Genomic DNA, 24,505 nt, shown 5'->3' on the forward strand with positions numbered 1-24,505 from the left:
TGACAGCAGCACAGCTCACAGTTCACACTCAGTCTGAGTGACAGCAGCACAGCTCACAGTTCACACTCAGCCTGAGTGACAGCAGCACAGCTCACAGTTCACACTCAGCCTGAGTGACAGCAGCACAGCTCACAGTTCACACTCAGCCTGAGTGACAGCAGACAGTGCGAAGTACACTTAATTCTAAGGGTGATAATGAGCTCTGTGCTGTTGCTATAGTTGATGAGGTTTTATTCTCTGTGTGTCAAGTCCTTTGACTTGTATTTAAGACTGTGAACTTACATCGTTTTCTTTCCCAGACTGCAATGGATCAACTTCATATGCACTTCACTCAAGCCATTCACAACACCGTATTTCAAGTTGTGCTTGGCTATGTGGAGCTGTGTGCAGGAAACACAGATACAAAGTTCCAGAAGCTTCAGTATAAAGATCTCTGTACGGTATGTGTTAGCTTCTTTACTCTTCTCTCCCTTGGGTTTTAAATCAGTAATTCCCGCTTCTTTTTGCACCCTTTGAAGATGCCACTAAAATAAAAGCAAACACACTTATCTGGGTTTTTCCTTTTCATAGTTCTTCATAGAAAGCAGGCGAGGCATGAACATATTTAGGGTGTACTTTAGAGGAAGTGTGGCTGACGGATAGCTCAGAGTGTGTCTACAGAGCCACAGAGGAAACCATGCATCTGTTTGCTACTCAATGTTTTTTTTTTTTTTTTTTTTTTTCGGTTTATTTGTCTGTTTTTCAGATATCTTACCCTGTGTAGTCCAGAGTGGCCTTGAGTTTGGGATTACCTCCCTTCATCTCCCATGTTTCAGATCTTAACTTGCTTGGTACTTGTTAACCATCACATGGCTTTGTAGATGCTGTTGGATGAAAGCTCAGGGAGGTCAGGGCTGTAGCTACACAGTTGGAAGTCATCTCTTCACTGTTAGAGCCAGGAGCCCAGATAAGGAGACTGGGGATGGGGGAAGGCAGGTGAATACAGCCTTAAACTGTTGGCTCTGTGGAAGTGGATAAAGGACTGAAAAGAGCTGCTGACAGGGTAGGATAGCCAGGAGAGGCTGGTGTCCCGACAGTGTGGAGGAAGGATGTGGACAATGGCACCAGAGCCTGAATGCAGTGACCTGTACGGGGCCAGTGGTTGTGGTGTAGATGTCATCGTTTCCTATGGGCTTCTTCTTAGTCTCTCACTGACCTTGTGGGTTTTCTGACATCAGATGAGGAAACTATAGCACATCTAGGAACTAGACATCTACTTTTAGAAATTATTTCCAGGAATTAGTGTGGAAAAAAGTCAGCTAATCTTAATTTTTCAACAAGTTTCTGAAGAATACAGGATGCATGCACACACACAATGTAAGGCTCTATGATTCGCTGAATAATGATACCCCAGGCTCACATAGTATTTAAAGGCAAAGAGTGTTTTATTCTGCAGAAGGCCAGCATGCTGGGGTCTCCCATTACCACAAGGAGACAACCAAGTGAGCTCGCAGGTCTGACTTAAAGTGCATTAGGGGAATTCTGGAGTAGGTGGCCTTTATCTTGCTCCATGTCTAGGGACATTCCAGAAACATTACCAAGGTGCGGGGGCTGGAAACTGTTGCCCTTGCTTTTGGCGAGGCACCTTCTGATGGCAGGGCAGTTTCTGGCTAGTTGCCTGAAGCTTGTGTTTTGTTTTTATAGTAACTGACTTACCTGGGCTTATCCAGTTCTTAGACCTGGTCTCCTGAACTGCCAGCTTGAAGCCTTTCATGGAGTCAGCCTCTCTTCACACACACACACACACACACACACACACACACACACACACACACACACATCTTTCGGGAACTAGAGAAATTTTCTTTTGAAATATTACAAATATTTTAAGAGATATTTATTTATTTGCTATGTCAGGGAGTTAATAATGACAGTTGTTAATGTAATTGAAATGCCTTTTAAAAATAATTTTATATATTAGGAGGACTGTTTGACCCTTGTCATAGTTATTAGCTTTCAATCTAATATAGTTATATATTTGTCCATTTTCAAATACAGCCTTTAATTGATGCTTCCAAATTTTGAAACATTTATTTTAATCATGTATATTTTATTACCAAAATAGCTACCTTTGCTTTCAATTTTGTTAGTGTGGCTATAATTGCTAGAAGACTTTAAGTGCTATAGCAGGTTATTGCAGAGTAATTACATTGTAATTTTAATGAATTAGGAAATAATTCCTACTAATTCAAAAAAGCATTTTAAACAAATGAAGGTCTAGTCTTTTTATAGTGGTTAGCTCTGCTGTTGATATGTTTGCTCGGCTTGTTTTTATATGCTTTTTAAAGTCGTCTTTGAGCTGATGCCCTACATTCAAACTCTTAGTTCCACAATTAGGATGACTCTGTGCTTTGATGAGTGAAACTTTGTGCGTAATATGTTTCTTATTGTGTTTCTTTTGTATTATTTTCACTTAAACAGTGATAAGGTGATCTTTTGAAATAGCTGTAGTTTTTTAAATTATAAGATAAGAAATAGCTTATCATTGTGTGTTGCCTGTTGAGTAAATGCTTTTTAAAGTCACCCCGGAAAGATTTCTGCTACCTCATTACAAAAGTAGTCATACATATGTGGTAGCAGTTAACTGTATAATTTAGTTGTGGGACAAATTGGTTTGCTAATCTTCTAGAGCTTAGTCATGGAAAGCATGAATGCATGTGAAATGCTGCCCAGCATGGCGAAATGATGCAGCTTTCAGAGAGCAATGCAGCACCGACTGCGTGCGGCAGTTGTGGGCTAGCTTTGTAGCCTCAGCTGACTGCAGACCTGCTTTACTTCTGCACCAAAACTGTGGTGTGCACCAGTCTTCAGCTGTTACCATCTGTAAGTCCCAGCACGGTGCCACCCCTGCTCAGCCGCTCCTCCCCCACTTCACAGATGCTCAGCACTGGTGGGGCCTGGACGAGCAGTGCTGTGCCTGAGGGCGCCTGCGGGCCTGCAGTACACAGTGTGCTCTTGGTGATTAAAATTTGGGGGAGAGGGGAAATGACTTTAATTCAGTTTGTTGATTAGTTTATCAGAATAATACCACTTAGTGACTTTGTTCTTTAAAAGATGGTAGTTTTCTCAAGAAAGTAAAAGGAAAAGGAAGGTCTTTGATATTGACTAAGGAAGTTAATAAAAAAAAAAAAAAGGACATTTTTCTCTTGGGAACAAGAAAGGTCCTTATTAGCATCTCTGAGAAGGAGATATTCATGAGGGAGACTGGTCATAGGACATGAAGTTCTTTAGTGCTGCTGTGAGTCATTTCTGCCTCCTATTATAAGTATCTGGTGGTGGTCCGCAGATGTGAAAGGAGGTCTCAGGAAGCAGGGGAGCACTGGGGACCGTCATGTTGACCAGTGCTCTGGAAACAAAAGGGTGAGCCTAGGTACTTTGTGTTTCATCTTGTGGCGGTATTTTGGATGAAGTACTTGGTTATAAGTTGTGTTTGAAAATATTAAAAATTAAGATAATTGAATGACACAAAGTAATCGGGAGGTAGACATCCTCTGAGCAGAGGAGTGTGCTTCCCTTAATTGGGAAAAGCTTGGGACTGAAAAGAGACAGTGTGAGCCTGCTTTCTGGTGAGCAGGATTGAAGTGGAGCTAGTTAAAAAAAAATCCTCCTTTTACAAAAGAAAGCAGGCAAAATTATATCCTATTTTTATTAATTGGTAAACAGTGTCTCATGGTTCTTAAGCCCAGCAGAGAAAACAAAACCTCTGTTTTCTTTTACCATTTCTCTGGTTCTAGAGGTTAACATACAGCTATCAGCAGAAACAAAATTTACCAGTACTAAACCATTTGAAACCTGCTGAAATCTGTTGTGCTTAAATCTAAATCATTAGTGTTCTTATATTTAAATAATTTAAATATTTAGATAACTATGGTCTTTTCAGATACCATGACACACTTTTATCATTTGTAACTTTGAGATACATATTATAATGATGCATGCATTGCCTGTGTTATAATCCTAGTATATACCTGGTTGGTTAAGGATGCTTACTAGCAGTTACACACACCTAACACTGATACTCAAGAGACGGTTTCTGCCCACAGTTGTTTACACAGTACACCTTTGCTTTACTTTTTGTATTCCTGTTTAGCACTAATGATCAAGTGCCTGGTTGTTGAGAATGGCAGTTTTCTCCACAAACTGTTTGTGGTTTTAAGTCAGGAGTCTAGTCAGGTGCTAGGAATGTTTGTCATGCTCTGGTGCTATGCAGGAGTCATGGCAAAGCTGTGACAAGGATGGGCTCCAAGCCCAGCCCTGTCCCATCCAGTGCTGTTCTTTTTCTGCTATTGCTGATGTGTTTGGATGGTGAGAAAGCACATAAGATATTAACGTTACATACTGCATTGCACATGCAGAAACCATTAGAGATTAACAGTTGGAGGGAATGTCTTAAGCACTTGTCCATTTAGAGGCAGAGTTCAGTCCCTGCGTAGATGCTTTCAGCCCACTCTGTAGGACCACCTAGGAATTTATGGTTGGTCTTTCTGATTTTTTACATATTTCATAGTTTTCTTATGAACTCAGTTTTATAATAAGACTGTCAGTCTCATATTCATCACTTTTCACCGAAGCAACTTTGAAAAGATATTCGTTGACTATATACTTCAAGTTCAGAATTTGGAGTATTTACACTATATATTGAAAACCAATCAAACTCAGTTTATAATCAAGACTAACATGTAGCTGCTTGAGAAGTCCGTTTCTACACTTGAATTCTGATCAGGAGGCTTCTGGCAGTGGTTGATAGTAGGGATGTAAGGTCCCAGGCCGTCTCTGAACTGGTTGTGCTGAGATGGGAGGTCAGATCCATGCAGTTGAAGCATCAGTGAAGATTAGATTAGGGAGCCTTCGTGTGCTCAGATTGTGTTCTTGTTTCTTCACTGTGAGAGCCAGGTTTGCAGATCCAGATCTTGCAATGGGTGCTTGTTGCTCTTTGTACTCATTCAAGTTAGGAGAATGGAATATTTTTCCTATAGATGTGGATTTTCTTCCCCTTGAACATTATTTAAACTCTTCCTTTCCTGTACTAAACATTGTCTCTCAGAGACTACGTTCTCTCCCTCACTCCTACCTGCTCTGAAGTCCCTGAGTGTTGAATATAGCTGTAGACGGTGGAGAGGTGCTGGGAACCACACTTCTGTCTCCTGTCCTTAAAGGCACTTCAAGAAGAGGTAGTTTACTGTAGCATTTTCCCAAAACATCAGTGGACATAGAAGTGGAACTATGATGGCCAGCCAGAGTGTGGGCTGAGCTTCCTTGCTAGGTGTTTAGTGACTGATGACTGGCTTAAGTAAATGAAGACACAGGTCTGGGTATCTGTGTCTCTTTTATGGAAGGTGAAATGACTCCAAAGGTTTTGTGTGTACTACAGCCTCTCAGTTAGGGCCAGAAGTCCATGCAGCCTTCCCCTCCCTGTTCCCCTACTCCCCACCCCTCCCCTCCTCTATTCATGCAGAATTCTTGACTGCTTTGGCCATGAGTTTGGTACTGAGACAGGGCTCACTGCGTAGCTCCAGCTGGACTTGAACTTGTAACACACCTGCCTCTATCTCTTTTGTGTTAGGTTATAGGTCTGTGCCACTATGCCTGGCTTGCAAAGGATTTTAAGTACATGGCTAGAAAGAATTTTTTTTTTTTTTTTTTTTTGGAGTGTAGATGCTAATTGCTTGAATGGTATCATGAATTGCAAGCACAGAGATTAATATGCCATAATTTATATACATTGAAATTACACTTTAAATTGACATTTATTTAGTAAAATGGTCTCTAAAGTTTATATTTTAAATATAAACTTAGATGAGAATTATCTTGCTATTCGGTATTAAGTTTATTATTCTTATATGCTTGTACACATTGATGTATTAGATTATGATAAAACTTGAGTTCTTTTGGCAGACTTTTAGACAAGATCATTGATTCAGCTAGAGCTTTGAATCATTTATCCTTGAATCAGGGATAAACAAGTTTACTGTAATTTCAGTTGTTTTTGAAAAAAAATAATAAACATGAATAAATCTTGCTTGATTCATCTGTAAAATACAGTAAGTTCCTAAGTGCTAGCTTAGGAGAGAATCTTTGAAAGAGCACAGTGGGAAGCCCTAAGAGAGAGCATAGGGAGTCTCTTTCCCTCACATTGTGTAGAGTAAAAGGTAGTAGAATTAAGTTTTAATTTTAATGGGTTGGTAAACTATGACCTGTTTGACTGTAACAGTTATTTCTATAGTCCTAATGTTTGTCTGAAAAAAAAAATTCCTAATGCTATCTTCCTCTTATCTTCTAGGCAAAATTTTGGAATATACTTAGATGAAATGTATTTGCATAATTTAAATGTAAATTAAGCACTGTTGAATTTGTGAAGTTTGTTGTTGTTTTTAAGTTAGCCTCAGAGCTCCAATATTGAGTAAAAGATCCCTGAAGTACAGCCTGGGGCTTTCCTGAGTTTTGTTTTACTCTGCCATATATTTTTCACCTTTCCTGATTTTATTCTTTTTTTTTTAATGTATATTTGGTAAGAAATGAGTCAGGTACTAAAATTAACTGAAGAAAAGTAATTAGAATTGGCTTATTGTAAGCTAGCAAGTATAAAAGTATGTGAAATTATTTTATATAATTGCATGCTATTCTTTTATGTAAATGAATGATAGTTTCTTCTGCATATTCCTGTGTTTGGGGTTTACATAGAATCCAGTGTTTTTTAACTACGCATGTTGTCATGGCGCATCATCAGGATACATTTCTAGAGGGGTTGCATGGTTGAAGTTGCTGTTTTGTTTGGTGATTCCTATTTCTCTACGAGATTATACCATTTCAGGCTCCTTTCAGCAGCTGTGTGGGAATCCTGTTTGTGGCTTTCTCTGTCTAGACTAGATAAGCTAAGCTTACTCTCCCATATCATATTTTCTGTTTCTGTTTGTGAAGCATATTCTTTTGCAGACTGTTGTGATTTTTCTCTATTCTGAAAGAGATGTATTACTTCACTGCCTAGGCTGGCCTTGAACTCAGGTCCATTCCCCTGCCTCAGCTTTCCAAATAGTTAGGACTCCAGTCATACACTGCCACATCTAGCTTTTCACTCTTTAGAATTCCATCAATACATGGGATATTAGTTCTTTATATGTGTATGTGGCTTTTTCAACTATACCATTTGCATTTTGACTTGTTTATGGTCATATAAATTTTGCTTTTTCATGTACAAATTCATCAACTTTTAGTTTTGTTGCCTCTCAATGTCGAGTTATACAGAAGGGAGCTTTGAATCAACATTAGAAAGGAAATGCTTCAAATTTTCTCTTATTGCTGTATAGTTATAGCTTTTATTTAGGTCTCTTACTGTTCTCTCATGGTGTATGAAATGGGTCTAACTTTTCTACTGACTGTCTAGTTGCTCAACATTGAAAACAGCTGCCTAGTGCTGTAAGGAGCCACCTCGACATACACTAGGTTTTCATGAGAGACTGGGCATTTTTAATTGGTATAGCGAGATCTTGGGTTAACTTAAGTAATATGTGAAATATCCTCATCAAGAGTACCTTGACTTTCAAGTAGTTCAAGTCTTTTACATTTTTCACAGTGTCTCATAGGTTTTCCTATGGAGTCTTTGAACATATATTGCAAAGATTATTTCTAAAACTTTTTATGTCTTTTATTGTAAATGCTTTAAGTGATTATTATTGACATGAGTCTTATTTTTTTTATAACCCTTATCTTTGCTGGGTTATTACTGATTTTTACAGACCTGTAGGAACTTTCAGTTATTGTGTCGGTAGATTAAAGTAGGTTTGTGTTTGTGTGGCCCCTAGTTGTTTAGTCTAAGTGTTTTGACCACTATCTCCCAAGACCATTTAATAGTGGAGGTCAGTCATGAGTTGTTACTTAGGAATGGCTCTTGGATGAATGACGATCAGGTTTTCTATTGTCTGTGAGGCAATCATTTGGTTTTTGCCTTTTTAGACCTATTAATAGGAAAAACATTATTAATTTGTTTTGTAATTTTAACCAGTAAAATATTTTGCTATAAACCTTACATGGGCATTCTGGTTCCAGAGGTTAGCTCTTCTGCTCTGTGGCTCAGCTTGAGAAATTTGACATGCTAACACAAAAGTGTGCTGTGACACCCTGGTTAGTGTTTGGTAAATATGAGGTGTGGGGACAGTGAAGTCATTCTGGGAAGAAAAGGTCTTTTTGAGAGTGAGGGCAAGTGACATGTGAGCATCACTGGCAGCAGTCTGGAAAGGTCCCCAGGCATGCTGCATCACAAGCAGCCCTGCAGGGCCACTGGTATGTAAGCTTCGTGAGTAGTTCATGAAGGCTGTGGGCCTGGGGGCATACTGAGCTGCAGCCTAATGCGCCTGTGTGTTCTGCAGCTCTGCTCTGCCAGCACCTCCTTCCCCCTGGAGGAATACTTACTGTGCCCGTCCGCAGAGTCCTTGTGGTGGACTGGTCACAGATATGAAGGATCTAGAAAATCTAACAATGTGGCAAATGCTGCCTTATGACAGCCAGGAAGCTTGAAAGGTAGCCTAGGTACAAGAATACAGAAGGCCTCTTCTTAGAGATGTACGGGAGATAGGCACAGAGGCCTCATGTAGGTCCCTTAGAGCTCTGCAGTGGTCCATGATTTTTGCTTGTAATATCTTGCTTTAAAATGTCCAAGTGTTAACTTGTTTTATACGATTGAGTTGATGGAGTTGTAAATCCAGCCACCATTTTGCTAGTTGTGACTCTGGCCCAAGGATAAATATATAGCCATGTCTTCATTGATCGACATGTGTTTGAAAAAGGGTATGTATTTGGGTGTTTGGTGGTGTGAACTTGCAGGACCAAAAAACGAAGCAGACTCAAGTCTCATGCAGTAGCCAACTTTACTCAGAGCAGCACAGTTGGTACTCTGAGGGCTCAGAAGGGTCACATTAGCGAGGTGTTCAATTGCAAGCACAAGTCTCACATTGCAAAAATCACATGTTAACATATGAATAGCAATAGCTGAGTAAACTCATTCCTTTCCACCTCGAGGTACACAGAAAACACAAACTGTTTTATGGAGGAACCGTGATTATGAGACTCTTGTCTTGTTTACTTGGAGTTTTCTCACAAGGTCTCAGAGTTCCCTTGCACAGTTCCATTCTTGGACTGTGTCTCAACGTTTGGGAAAGTTAAAAGTACTGATTAGAATATTTATCTGTTCAGTAATTTCTTGGATCCTTTGGTTCAGGGTCTGCAGTTGATTCACACTATACAGAATGTTGTTACTAATGAGTAATAAAATGCTATGTTGAAATGGGAATTACTTGAAAGTTTTTTGTTATCGATTTTCTCAAGCTATTCCAGTAGAAGAAATTATTAACTTATATTTTTTACTTGTATTTGATTAATAGTACTTTTTATTTTGATGAGCTCTATTTAAGAAAATATAATCCCTGGGAATTGACTCCTTTTCTTTAGCATGTCACACCAGACAGCTACATTCCCTGCCTGGCGGACCTGTGCAAAGCACTGTGGGAAGTCATGCTGAGCTACTACAGAACCATGGAGTGGCACGAGAAAAATGACAGTGAGGAGACAGCCGTGGCTTCTGGTAGGAAGCGGTTTTAATTTCTCACTTAAACTAAATGAGAGGCGTAGCATGTGCTGTGTCTCTGGAGGAAGGGCAACAAGGGACAAAGCCCACCTTTAGGACACGGGCAGAGAAGTTATTCAGACCTGTAAGTCTCGGGGGATTAAGCAGTGCAAAGGACTTTTCACGTGGCGTGCAGTTCTGTTTTTGAGGGTACATGTTGATAGCCCTAGTGCTGAGTTGTTTTTGAAAATGCTTAAAAATTTTCCCTTTAGTGTCACAAATCTGGTAAGAGATCTGACTTCTTTAAATTTACAAGGAAAGAAATGCTAAATTATCACTGTCACTCTAATTTGCAAGGTTGTGAAATTAAATTAGGTTCTAAGAAGTAATAATTATGTTGGTATTTTCTTTTAGAAAATACAGAAAGACAGGGTCAGGAGGAACTTAAAACATTCATTTTTGTAAGGAAAATACACTTTCTAGTAGTTACAGTATGCAGTGCTAAGTAATAAAAAAAGTAGGAACTTAAATCGTAAGTGATCTTTTTCATACAATATCGAAGATTAAGCATTTCGAATAATTGGGGGTTTGTGAGATGGCTCAGTCAGTAAAGGACTTGCTATGAAGCATGAAGCCCTGAGTTTGGATCCCTGAAACTGTGTAAGACACTGTGGGGAGCTGGAGGCAGTTGTCGGTCAGCCTAGTCAAATCTGCAAATTGCAGGGTCAGCAAGAGCGTAAGGTGGGAAACGACCGAGGACGAGAACTGTCGCTGCTGTCACTGCTCCATTGCCGTGAAGAGACACCATGCACAGGGCAGCTCTGACAAAAGAACGTGTTTAGTTAGGTTTGTCACAGTCTCTGAGGTTGAGCTCACTGTCGTTCTGGTGGGGAGCAGAGCAGGGGAGCAGTAGCCGAGCTCCATTCTGATCTGTAGGCAGGGGCAGGCATGGAGTTAGAAACCTCAAAGCCCACCCCTAATGACACGCTTCTAACAAGGCCATGCCTATACCAACAAGGCCACACTTCGTAATCCTTCTCAGATGGAGCACTCTCTAGTGACTGAGCGTTCAAAAATGTGACCTTATAGGGATCATTATTATTCAAACCACCATATGCCACTCCTGGCCCCCATAGGCAATTCATAATGCAGAAACGCGTTCAGTCCACATCAAACGTCCCCATAGTCTGTCAGTCTCAAGACTGTTTAAAAGTCCAAAGTTCAAAGTCTCTTCTAAGATTCATAGCATTCTCTTAATTGTAATCCCCTGTAAAATAAAAATCAAGAAGCTGATCACATATTTACAATATGCAGTGACACAAATAATACATGAGTCCAAAAGGGAGAAAGAGAACAGAGTGAGGAAACACTGAATCAAAGCAAGATCCCAAACCAGCAGGGCAAACTCCGAACTTTACATCTTCGTGTCTGATATTAAAGAAGTCTTTAGATCTCCGACTCCTTTTGGCTTGTTAACTGCAGCATACTCTTGGGATGGTTTCATACCCAGGCTGCAGCTCTTCTTGGTATTCCACAATTCTGGCATCTCCAACATCCTGCAGTCTCTAAGGCAAACCAGGCTTCATCTTCACAGTTTTACATAATGGCCTTTCCAAGCTTTCACACAGGTGTACAACTTACACATGCCTGACCTAAGGGCTTTCCTTAGCCATGGAGGGACCAGAACCTCTTTCTTGTATTCTTGTCTCTAAACCCAGAATCATGGGACCGAAGCTGACAAGTTTTGCTCTTTGATGGGACTGGAACTTGGCCCCTTCTTCGGTACAGTTGCACCAGCTGTGTGCTGTTGGCCATGTCCTTCTCTGCTTAGCTTTCGCTTAATTCCTTTTTACATTTAGCTGGTTGGGGTCTTGCCTTGAGTTCACTATTTCCCCCCCCCCTCCCTTTTTTTTCCATTTAGCTAGTTTTCTTTAAACTTTTGATCTCCTTGAGTACTTGTGGCTTCAACAAAACATTTCCTGGTACCCCTTTTCTCCTCACACCTTACATTTTGTATTTTCCTTGTCCCGCTTGCTAATTTTCATTATAGATCTATATAAGAACAGTCACTACTAACCACATGGCAGAGTCAGTATAAGGCTGTTATCAAATCTCCTCTGCCAGCCCTATGAATCAAAAACTCTTTAATTTAGCCTCAAGGAGATTTTTAGGACTAGGACAATAAAAGCACCCACATTCTTTGTCAAAATATCATAAGAATATCTCTAGGCTACTTCCTAATATTCCTCCCTTCTGAAACTTTTTCAGGCACGCCATGATAATTTATATTATTCTTAGCTACCATTGTCTTCTGTACTCCTGGTATGACCCAGGAAGACCATGCTTTCCTAATCCAAAGTCCCAGAGTTCACATTCGACCAACAAGCTGCATGGTTAGGCCTGTCATAGCAATGCCCTTTTTCCTGGTACCAACTTCTGCCTCAGTCTTTGTTATGTTGGCATGGAGAGATACCGTGACCACAACAACTCTTATACGAGAAGCGTTTCATTGGGAACTTGCTCACCATTCTGGAGTCTTAATCTCATACCTCGTATCATCATGGTGGAGAGCATGGTGACAAGCAGGAAGATCCTGGAGCAGTAGTGGAGACCTACGTCCTCATCTGAGTGAGCCTAGCCTGCCATAGAGTTTGAAACTTCAGAACCTGCTCCAGTCATACACTGCCTCCAAGAGGCCACACCTCCTAACTCTTCTAATTGTTGCAAAGGGTTCCACTCCCTGGTGACTAAACATTTTAATACATGAACCTATGGCGAGCCATTTTTACTCACACCACCACAGCACAACAACTTGTGTCTTCCACAAACAGGTGCAGCACCTGTATACCCGTTCACGTACTCCTACACACATGGGATTTTACTTTTAAAACAATTAATAATTTTATTAACATTTGTTTAATACACAGCATAAGCCATACTCTGTCATACAATTTAATGCAGATATTCTGTTTGCAGAAAGTAGAGCGCATGGGGTAAGCCAGAGTTGCTACCCAGTGGGCTGGACGTGCAGCTCAGTGTTAAGTGCCTGGTGAGCATGTGGGGCCAGAGTTCAGTCAAAGCTGTAATTCCTAGGCTCACTGAGATGCCAGGTTTCATAAGGCTCATTCCACATTGTTAATATTTTACATTTTTTTTTCTAGTTACAGGCAGTGGTAGGATGTTTCATCATCTTTTTTGTTTTCTAATAAGTAACTTAAAGATGGACCAAAGGGCAGATTTCAGGTAGAATTAGCAGATACATTAGCTATAAGAACTCCTAAATATGTAGGTTTATGATCTCCATGTAAATGTTATAACCAAAATATGGTGATGGAATACTGAGTCATACCAGATTTGGGCCCTAGATATTTAGACCTTTTTGGTTACAATTCTCTGTTCCTAATCCAGCTCTTAAAGCATCTGGGTTTTCTGACTAATTCAGCAACCCACCAGCAATATATAAAATTCTGAATGGTCTCCTACAGACATGCAGAAACACGGCGCAAGAACCAGGGATGGGAAATTGTTCCCAGTCCCTCGGTAAAGGTGGTCAGGCTCTGAAATTCCTTCTCGGTGGCCTTGTAGTGAGACTGTGTTTCTCACACTTTAATTCTATACAGAACACTAAAGATGCAGTTCACACGCACAGCTGTGCTGTTGGGCCCACAGCTGGGTCATGGTCCAGTGCTGGGTGGATAGAGCATGGGTGTATGGTCCTTTCTTACCACGGACACTGTGCCAGCCTGGGTGGGGCTCAGTGGCTGTCACTTGTCCTGCACTGAGCTGCAGTCATTTGATACAGATGTGTGTTTGTGTTTTCAGGAGGGAAGCTTCTTTTAGGAACCATATTGATCTTGCCTGTGGGACTAGATATTGTTAAACTGTTTATATGGAATGATAACTGTTATTCTCCATTATAAAAATACAAAATGAGTTATAAAAATAAAAATATGCCTCCTGTGTTCTACTCTTGTTGGCATGCACATTACCTGACTGGAGTTGTTTGGTTTTCTAGCTCTCTGACACGAGACTGTCAAGTGGTCTAGAAGTGGGCGGTTTGTAGCTCTGGGGCTGCGATGCCTTCATTGGACTCACAGGCCTATCCACATGTGTACTTCATAGTCTTTGATATACTTAGCACTTCTCCGTTTGAAGTTATCCATGTATTAAAGGGGTTTAATTCCAGTGCCTGGTTTTACTATTACTTTCAATGTACATATAGTGAGCATATTTTTTATGTATCTGGATGTTTGCCTGAATGTATACCTGTACACCATGTGCATGCTGGTACCCACAGACACCAGAAGGGATTCCTCAGGACCAAAGTCACAAAGGCTCTGAGAGCCACATAGTTGCCAGGACACTAAAACATTCTTAACTTTTGAGCAATATAGCCTGCCCTGAATTTTTTTTTTTTTTTAATCTTAGGTTGGCTTATAAAAATGAGAAGACAATAAAAACATTAGGAGAAAGCTGATTTAAAAGCATATGCCATCTTTTGTTTTCAGAAGGAAGTAATGTGATGAGTGCTGAAGAAACCAATTTTGATCGTGGCTACGTAAAAAAGAAGCTAGAGCACGGCCTTACGCGAATATGGCAGGTCTGGCTATTTATGTTCAGTTTACAGAAGCTGCCGTCCGAAGCTCGCACACTACCGTTGGCTTAGAAATTCACTTTCTAAACTTGGTGTGCTTGTTTTCTCTGATGGCTTAATTATGCTAGTTCGTCTTTGGCTACCATTTAGCTTAATTTGTGTAATTAGTTGATAATTATATAGATTACAAAGAACAATAGACAAAAGTCTCTTAGTTTGAAAATCTCCAGTGTGTTCCATAATTAAGAAATCTCAAGCTTTCTTAAAGAAGTGCCTTTTTATTGAGATGTCCTATTGAGATTTATTTTTATTTTATTTAATTTTCTTAATTTCCTTTTTGCTTAATTTTAGAAAAGAAATAAGTAGGTGGTACTTGGTCAGAATATAGGGAAAAATAAATTTTATTTCCTCACTGAATTTGGGCTGATGTTGGTGTACTCTATTTGATCTGCTATAATAAAATACACTAGCCTGGTCTGTTTCTAATAACTCTTGAGTCTGGCAGGTTTAAGGTCAAAATTCTGAAGAGTCTGTGTTGGATAAAGTTGTCCTTTGTGTCTCCACCATTGCCCTGGCCTGCAGAACTGGAAAGCCGTGTCCCCGGGCGTCAGTGTAAGGATTGGCTGGCTTGAACTTAAGTCAATCCTGTTCACAGGTTCCCCTCATGACATAGTGTCCCTAAAGGCTCTACTTTGTGCTCTCATCTTGCAGGTTTGGATGTCATCATATGAAATATAAATAAACCCAAAATTGAGACCGATAATGATTTTTTTACATCCTTCTCAGTCAACTGATTCAGTTATAATCTAAAATTTAGTCAAAACTTGGTTCTTCCTAGATCAGAGTATAATTTCTTTGGATCGTTGTAACCTTGAGAGACTTAGAGCCTTTTAGATATGCTATGGTCCCATACCCCTCCCCTTAGCTCATTTTCAGTTTGATCATCTAGTATAGGTTTTTTTTTTTTTTTTTTTAAATCATTTAGGGAAACCTAAAAACATAAATTTCTGCAAGGCAGTGTGGAAAAAGAGGAACACTCCTCCACTGTTGGTGGGGTTGTAAGCTGGTACAACCACTCTGGAAATCAGTCTGGTGGTTCCTCAGAAAATTGGACATAGTACTACCTGAAGACCCAGCTATTCCACTTCCGGGCATATACTCCAAAGTCTCTCCAACATATAACAAGGATACATGGTCCACCATGTTCATAGCAGCCTTATTTATAATAGCCAGAAGCTAGAAAGAACACAGATGTCCCTCAACAGAGGAACGGATACAGAAATTGTGGTACATTTACACAATGGAGTACTGCTCAGCAATTAGAAACAATGACTTTACAAAATTCCTAGGCAAATGGATGGAACTAGAGAATATCATCCTGAGTGAGGTAACCCAGTCACAAAAGAGCACACGTCTTTTATGCAGTCACTGGTAATTGGATACTAGCCCCAGAAAGCTCTGAACACCCAAGAAACAACTCTCAGACCGTATGAAGCTCAAAAAGAAGGAAGGCCAAAATGTGGACGCCTCAGTCCTTCTTAGAAAAAAAAAAAAGAAAAGGGAAAAATTGTGTATTTATCATATATTATTATGTAACATTTTGTGAACTATAATTATATTTTATAAAATAAATAAATTAAGAAAACATACATTTCTGCAAGAATTATTTAACTTTATTATAATTTAGTGCTCTGGTTTTTGATGACCCTATATTGGTAATACAATTTTAATTATCATTTTAATATTTAAATATATTTATGTATTTATCAAGTAACTGTGATCTGGGGCTGTTTTTATTTGACCATTATATATGAAGGGAACATCACATTCATTATTATTCACCCAGGGCCAGACATGAATTTTTTGTGACTTATCTCCTAATGTACTGTTTGTATTTAACTGAAATTAGTGTATTTATGATAGAATTCTGGCGATCACTTGTGCCCTTTGAAATGCTACATCTTATGTAGTTAGTTCTCATCTGACGTGATTGTATCCCTGGTACGTAACAACTTTCTGGGTGTAAAACTTAGTCCACCATCCTCTGTAAGCATTTGGCCAGTTTATGGAAATCATCCTTTCCTATGTGATTGCCGTGTTCCTTCGGGCTGACATGTTTCAAGCTTTAGTTTGTTAGGATTTCTACTACCCCTGCCAACCTCTGTGTCTTCTGCCCCAGATGCAGCCTCTTCTCTATTATCATTTGTCCTATGACTTTGTTGTTTTCATAATTTGTCTTTCCAGATTCTTGGTTACTTGTGCTAGCTAGCCGCATATCTGTCACCTGTTTTTTCCGCTTACTTTAAGTGCAGGTGGCATTTCTATGACGCCATACTGTGATCTGTGTCTTTTTGTCTTGCGCTGTGTGTGTGTGTATGTGTGTGTGTGTGTGACCTTTCCCCATGTACAGCTTAGCTAAGTGCTCACCTGCAGCTAAATTGGCCTCTAGCTACATATTAGTTGCTGTATCCACAATGCCTAGAATATTAGCAGAAGCACTAAAGAGACAGTCAGGAAATTATTATTAAATTAATCTGAAATTTCTGATTTTTACCCTTTTGAGAATATATACGAGTCACTCATCTGCTGTGTATTTTGTTTGATATCTGAACAGTAAATGTTTCCCCACTACTGTTACGTTTCCTGTTCACCACTTTCTGGATGATTCTACTTCTGTCTACCTCATTAGTTGCCAGATACAGAGAAAGAAGTGACCTTGGATGAGGGTAGATGTCTGCCATGCAGCAGGCACAAGCGCTTACACAAAATGCCCGGCCCTGGTCTCTGTGTCTCTTCGGGGATACGAGTGCCTGCTCAAGGCTGGCTTTATCCCTATACATGCTGTTAGCATAGTGTTTCTGACACGGCTAAATAATCAGAAAGAAATAATAACTGTTTATCCAGCCACTGTATATGTCATATTATAATGTATACTCTTCATCATTACTGAATTATCTGGATTGTTTATCTGAATATTTCATTCTTTTGTTTTAAATAGTTTGTACTACATTTAATATATTACAAGTCTTTCAGCATTACTTAACAATATTTATTTTTATATATTTTTACTTTAAAAAAGACAGTTTTGGGGAGGGGGCAACATTTGGGATGTAAATAAATAAAATAATTAATTAAAAAAGCAGTTATTGCCTATTCTAGGTAGATTTTAGAATAATTATTTAGAAGAAAAGATTCTTGTGAGTTTTGGTAGGAATTTCATTTGACATATATAAAAATTTGAAAAAAAATGGTCTCTACTGGTTAGTCATACACTTAGTCTCACTATGTTTAACGTACTGATTTATTTAAAATATATGTACATATGCATTTATATATAATTTGATTAGAGTTATTCTTTTTGTGTTAGTGTTCTGGAGTTTTTTTTTAGGCCTTTTTAAAATTTAGCATGTTTCCAAGTGAAAGTTTAGAATACTTGTGCAGGTAATTATGAAGACTGTCATACTTACATATTACCTGATAATTTATCTTACAGTTTTTCATGTCTAAATATATTGTATTTGTGTTTCTAATGTACCAGAGACATGTATTCATGATAATCCTGCCCTGTCATATATGAGTGTAATTTTTTGAAAAAGGCTTTTACTTAATATTTAATTATATGTATTATGTGTGTGTGTCTGTGGTTATGTGCACCTAGAACAGATGTCTTTATAGGTCAGAGATGTGGGATCCCTTGAAGCTATAGTCATAGTCAGTTATGAGCCACTGGGGCATTGGGAATAGATCTTGGGTTCTCTGCAAATATAGTATGGACTCTTAACTGAGTCATCTCTTCAGCTCAGGATATCACTCTTTTAAGAATTCTGTATGCAGTTATGTGTGTCTTTACATTAGATAGAATTTATCACAACTTTGTCAAGTTATAGTGAGATTGTGGCCATTACCATTTCTTAAAAATATTCTTGGGACTGTCTCCATTAGGTTACTCTTAAACATTCGGCTGTTGATCTAAGTAGATAGATGTCATTGAACTAAAAATGGACTACTATCTCATTTTAGTCTGTACCTATAATAAATTTACTTATTTATTTGTGTCTTATAGGATGTTCAACTAAAAGTAAAAACCTACTTGCTTGGAACTGATTTATCTATATTCAAATATGATGATTTCATCTTTGTTCTGGATATAGTCAGCAGGTAGTGTTGACATACTGACTTCTGTGGTGTAATTCATTCAATCGTAAAAATGAAATCAGAAATTAGGTTTTCTGTCTGACTTCTTTATGGAAGAGGACATAATTATGCATGACTGATGGATCTGGGCTTTAGGATGTTTATAATTTTTTTTTTCAGATACCTACATTTTTATTAGTTGTGCTTGTTAAAGAAAGAACTTGGATAATTACTTGTTTTTCTTTGTTTATTTTCTGTAAGGATGTTCTGAAACTTATACCTTTCTACCAACCAGGTTGATGCAAGTAGGAGAAGAATTTTGTGGTAGCAAGTCTGAAGTTTTGCAGGAGTCCATTCGAAAACAAAGTATCAATTACTTTAAGAACCACCATAGGTAAGAAATTCAGTATGATATGAATCAATCCAGTAGGTAACGAGACCAAGTATGTCTAAACCTTTGCCCCATTTTTAATTGGGTTATTAGTCTTTTATTGTTAAATTATAAAAATTGCATAGTTGTAATTCCTAGATAGGTCCACGATTTTTCTCTCTGTGGTTTTACACACGGACACAATCATTTTGAGTAAATATCTGCTATTCTCCATTTGACATAAGGTTCTTTGTGTTTGTTTTCTCTTTTTCTCCCCCCCCCCGTGTGTGTGTGTGTGTGTGTGTGTGTGTGGGTGGGTGTATGTGTGTATCTGTCTGTCTGTCTGTCTATACTTGGATCTGTAACCCAGAAGACATTGATGGTCTTTCCCAAATTATCCTTCATTATATTTTTTGAGCCAGAACTTCTCACTGACTCAAAGATTACAAATCCTGCTAGACTGCCTTCTCTTTCACCTTTCCCAACACTGGACTACAGGAGTCCACATGGCTGTTTATTTACATGGGTGCTGGGACATCAGTTCCTCATGCTAGTGTAGCAAACACTTTACCCGTGTAGCCATTTTCCTGGCACACACTGTATTATCCATACATCCTGATCCATCCATTCGTCCATGCTTTTCCACCCATTTCTCTATTTAATATCTATTTTATACATATAAATTATATATATTTAATGTTAAATTTTTTTCTTTTTATTTTATATTTAATTTATTTACATTTGAAATGTGAGGTGGAATCTCTGGGTTGTTTTGATTTGAATTTCCCTGATGACTAAGAATGTTTCATTAGCATCTTGGCTATTCGACATTTCTTAGTTGAGAATTCTTTTTAGCTCTGTACCCCATTTTTTAATAGGATTATTTGGTTCTCTGATGTGTTAACTTCTTGAGTTTTTTTGTATATATTACATATTAGCCCTCTATAGGATTGGTGAAAATCTTTCTCCAATCTATTGGTTGACAGTTTTGTCCTATTGACAGTGTCCTGTGCTTTACAGAAGTTTTGCAATCTCATTAAGTCCCATTTGTCAATTGTTGATCTTAGCGCATAAGCCATTGGTGTTCTATTTGGGAAATTTTCCCCTGTGCCCATGTATTCGAGACTTTCCCCCACTATCTCTATTAATTTTAGTGTAACTGATTTTATGTGGAAGTCCTAGATCCACTTGAACTTGAGCTTTGTACAAGGAGATAAAAAAGGATTGTTTTCATTCTCCTGAATGCTGACTGCCAGTTGAACCAGCACCATGTGTTGAAAGTGCTGTCCTTTTTCCACTGGATGGTTTTTGCTCCTTTGTCAAAGATCAAATGACTATAGGTGTGTGGGTTCATTTCTGGATCTTCAGTTTTATCTCATTGTTCTACATGCCTCTCTCTGTACCAATACCATGCAGTTTTGTTTGTTTGTTTAATCATGATTGCTCTGTAATACAGCTTGAGGTCAGGGATGGTGATTTCCCCAGAAGTTCTTTTATTGCTGAGAATAGTTTTCTCTATTCTGGGTTTTTTGTTATTCCAAATGAATTTATAAATTGTTCTTTCTAACTATGAAGAATTGAGTTGGAAGTTTGATGGCGATTGTATTGAATCTTTAGGTTGCTTTTGGCAAGATGGCTATTTTTCTTATATTAATCCTGATAATCCATGAGGATGGGAGATCTTTTCATCTTCTGAGATCTTTTTCGATTTCTTTTCTTCAGAGACTTGAAGTTCTTGTCATACTGATCTTTCACTTCCTTGGTTAGAGTCACCCCAAGGTATTTTATATTATTTGTGACTAATGTGAAGGGTGTCATTTCCCTAATCTCTTTCTCAGCTTGTTTATCCTTTGAGTAGAGGAAACTGGTTTGTTTGAGTTAATTTTATATCCAGCCTCTTTGCTGAAGTTGATTATCAGGATTAGAAGTTCTCTGGTGGAATTTTTAGGGTCACTTAAGTATACTATTATATCATCTGCAAATAGGGATATTTTCACTTCTTCCTTCCCAATTTGTATCCATTTGGCCTCTTTTTGTTATCTAATTGCTCTGGCTAGAACTTCAAGTACTATATTGAATAGGTAGGAAGAGGGTGGGCAGCCTTGTCTGGTTGCTGATTTTAGTGTGATTGCTTCAAGTTTCTCTTAATTTAGTTTGATTTTGGCTACTGGTTTGCTGTATATTGCTTTTACTATGTTTAGGTATGAGTCTTTAATTCCTTACCTTTCAAAGACTTAACATGAAGGGGTGTTGAATTTTGTCAAATGTTTTCTCAGCATCTAATAAGACAGTCATGTGGGGTTTTTTTTCTTTGAGTTTGTTTCCAGAGTGGAATATGTTGATGGATTTTTTTTTTTTTTTAATATTGAATCATCCCTGCATCCCTGGGATGAAGCCTACTTGATCATGACAGATGATTGTTTTGTTGTGTTCTTAGATTCCTATTCTCTACTCCTCTTGGGTGTATTTGCTTCTTTTTGTTCTAGAGCTTTCAGATGTTTTGTCTTGTTGCTAGTGTATGCTCTCTCTAGTTTCTTTTTGGAGCCACTTAGAGCTAAGAGTTCCTCTTTGCACTGCTTTCATTGTGTCCCATAAGTTTGGGTATGTTGTGACTTTATTTTCATTAAATTCTTAAAAGTCTTTAATTTGTTTCTTTATTTCTTCCTTGACCAAGTTATCATTGAGTAGGGTGTTGTTCAACTCCATGTGTACGTAGGGTTTCTGTTGTTTTTGTTGTTACTGAATACCAGCTTTAGTCTGTGGTGATCTGATAGGATGCATGGGATTATTTTGATCTTCTTGTATCTGTTGAGGCCTGTTTTGTGACTGATTATATGGTCAGTTTTGGAGAAGGTACCATGAGGTGCTAAGAAGAAGGTGTATTCTTTTGTTTTAGGATGAAATGTTCAATAGATATCTGTTAGATCCATTTGGCTCATAACTTCTGTTAGTTTCACTGTGTGTCTGTTTAGTTTCTGTTTCCATTGCTGAGAGTAGGGTATTGATGTCTCCCACTATTACTGTGTGAGGAACAATGTGTGCTTTGAGCTTTAGTAAAGTTTCTTTTATGAATGTGTGTACTCAGGACTTGCTGTGGCAGGAGAGCTAGGCTCTGATGATGCCAAGTAGCCTTGGTTTCTGTTTCTTGGGTTCTTGTGCTTGCCTCTTGCCATCTGGTTATCTCTGGTGTTAGCTCGTCTTGCTGTCTCTGACTGGAACCGGCTCCTTCAGTGAGCCTGTGATCTTTGGAGTGTCTGTACTCCTGGTCTACCCAGGTCTCTCCTGTTGGGATTTGGGTCTGCAGAGCTGAGCCATAGGTTAAATCCGGAGAGCAGGTGGGAACTGGAAAGATACTGTCCTCAGTTGCTCCTTGATCCGAGTGCTACGTCTTTCTTTGGCCAGTTATTGGAGCAGAAGTGTTCATGTCACTTGTGAACTTAGGAGTCTAGTGCTCCCGGGAGACCAGCTCTCTCCAGGTGGGATTTCCATCTGGAGAGCTCTGCCATTGGATCAACTCCTGGGCGCAGATGGAGACTGGAAGATCTTTTCTGGTTTTTCATCTTACTTTAAACTTAGCTTCGGTTTGTAGATACTTTTTATAACCCTAGTACAATATTTATTTATCAAATTATGCTTTAACTGAATTTTATTATTCAGTTCTCAAGTGTCTATTTGATTCTTGCCTTTAAAATTTTTTGTATTTAATGAGATAAAGTCTATGTTATCCAGGCAGGCCTAGATTATCCTTCTACTTCAGCCTCGTGAGTGTTATAGTTACAGACATTCACACACACACTTACACACATACACACACTTACACACACACCATGTGTTGGACTTTTCACGGGGTTCTGTTGAACCTGTAGGTTACTCTTGGTAGGATGACGATTTTTACAAGATTAATTCTGTTAAGCCCTGAGCATGGACCATCTTTCCATTGTCTGGAATGTTGTTCAGTTCCTTTTGTCAACATAATAACTTTTTATTGTTCACTTCTTGGTTATATATATTCCAAGATTTTTGGTGGATAGGGATAATGAATAGTATTCTTTCCTTGATTTCTTTCTCAGTGTTTTTATAATTTATCTATGGGATGGCTTCTAACCTTTTAAATGTTAATTTTGTAGCCTATAACTTTGTCGGGAATATTTATCAGTTTTCTATCAGTTATCCTAATATTTAGAGATGTTCCTGTTGTTTTAGATCCACGTATTTACTCTTTATCTTCAAATCTGGGTTTCTTACAAAGCCTAGAGTTTGTTTTTTAGCATGGTAGCAACAGCTGGTGGTATATTGGAGAAGAATAGGGCAAGTACTGGGCTTTTATTTAAATGGAAGCAAAGCTTTGCTTTTCTGCATCTTCCTATATAATGTCATGATGACTTAAGACATAAAGTGAGACCAGTAGTATAAAAAGCCCTCAATGTAATATGGGCTGTTGTGGAGTTTTTGATGTGGGAAGTTAGTGGGGTGACTGCAGTGTGAGTGTACTATACTGCGTTTAGTTGGGCAGTTCCTGGAGTATCTGATGTGGGATGTTAGTGGAGTATCTCGGCTGTGAGTTTACTGTACTGTGTGTAGTTAGTGGAGTGAATACAGGCCCACTAAGTGTTAAGTGCATTGTGGTGCTACACACTGAGTCAAAGAACTGTGGAGAATCTGATTACCTTGCTATTTTTGCCAAGTAGTCTGACACTTGACATGTTAACATGAATATTTGTGAATTTATATAACCTGCTAGTTGTTTCTCTATTTTGGCATTGGTACATGATTGGTTAAGACAAATTTAACTACATGAATTAGTGACAGGCTTTGTATCAGTTCCTTGATAAAAAATATATTTCTACACCTCATTTTTGCTCTGTGTTAAAAATATTTAGCTTAGTGAATATTTGGTATATTTTATTTATTCTTAATGAACTTAGGGTAGCTAACAGAAGCAAGCTTTTGTAGTTTCTTGTGCTAATCTGAATGGGGTAAAGGTGATTATGATTGTTGTTACATTGTATTATGTTTCCTCAGTTCTTGTATTTCCTGCCCTTTTCTTTTGGATCTATTCCTCTTCTATTCTCTTCTTTAGGATACGACTTGACGAACTGAGAATGTTCTTAGAGAATGAGACATGGGAGCTTTGCCCTGTTAAGTCAAATTTCAGCATCTTGCAGCTTCATGTAAGTTTTCCCTATGAACAAAGAAACGTGTCTTCTCGTTGCTGTATGAGCGTTTGTTTTAATCACGGAAGCACTGGTGAGAGCATTTGTAAATAAATGTGGAAGTGGAGCGCACTGCACAGCTTAGCTTCCATCCTTGCCAGGCTCCTGGCAGACCCTCTGTAGGAATTCCCCACTGATGGACCTGAAGACCAGCCTCTTTCCAGAGCTTCTTACGTGCCTCAGGAAACTCATTGCCCAAAAAGTGACACATTCAGTGGGTTTTCTTTTGACTTCAGAAGAGAACCCACTGTTGTATTTAATTTTTATCTGAGAATGAATTGCCTTATTTTGGTACTGTGTGAAAAAAGTGGTTATTTACAGATGTAAAGTACTAGTAATTTTCTCAAGGGATGGATGGGCACTTACATTGTAGCACAATTATCAGATTTGCTTGTATTGATAAAATGCTTCATAAATGAAAGAGGTACTTATAAGAAGTACTAATTTTTACTAGTTAATTGGAGTCTTTGGAATGAAGTTTGTTAAAAACTCTTTAATTGGTATGGTTGAAATACATTATAGTAAGTACTCCTGTGTTGAAGAGTATGTCCTACTCCGTGACCTGATAGTACAATGTTTTGAGTGCTTTCTTTCAGATG

The 24,505-nt window shown here is 38.5% G+C and overlaps 1 protein-coding gene across 3 annotated transcripts in view; it reads left to right on the forward strand.

The window, feature by feature from the left end:
• VPS50 (VPS50 subunit of EARP/GARPII complex) overlaps window positions 1–24,505 on the forward strand; it is a 94,119-nt gene that overhangs the window by 39,267 nt on the left and 30,347 nt on the right. For 2 of the 3 annotated variants that reach the window (XR_013975511.1, XM_080936455.1), the window contains exons 12-17: window positions 300–440; window positions 9,481–9,613; window positions 14,104–14,195; window positions 18,253–18,347; window positions 18,619–18,717; window positions 23,774–23,864. Coding sequence is in view for 2 of the 3 variants with exons in the window: in XM_080936455.1 (XP_080792581.1) it covers window positions 300–440; window positions 9,481–9,613; window positions 14,104–14,195; window positions 18,253–18,347; window positions 18,619–18,717; window positions 23,774–23,864 (651 nt within the window). In the remaining variant the exon portion in view is untranslated. The remainder of the gene's footprint in view (window positions 1–299; window positions 441–9,480; window positions 9,614–14,103; window positions 14,196–18,252; window positions 18,348–18,618; window positions 18,718–23,773; window positions 23,865–24,505) is intronic. The other variant, XM_080936456.1, reaches the window with a different exon arrangement.

Source organism: Micromys minutus (genome assembly GCF_963924665.1).
Source record: "Micromys minutus genome assembly, chromosome: 23".
Lineage (NCBI taxonomy): Eukaryota > Metazoa > Chordata > Mammalia > Rodentia > Muridae > Micromys > Micromys minutus.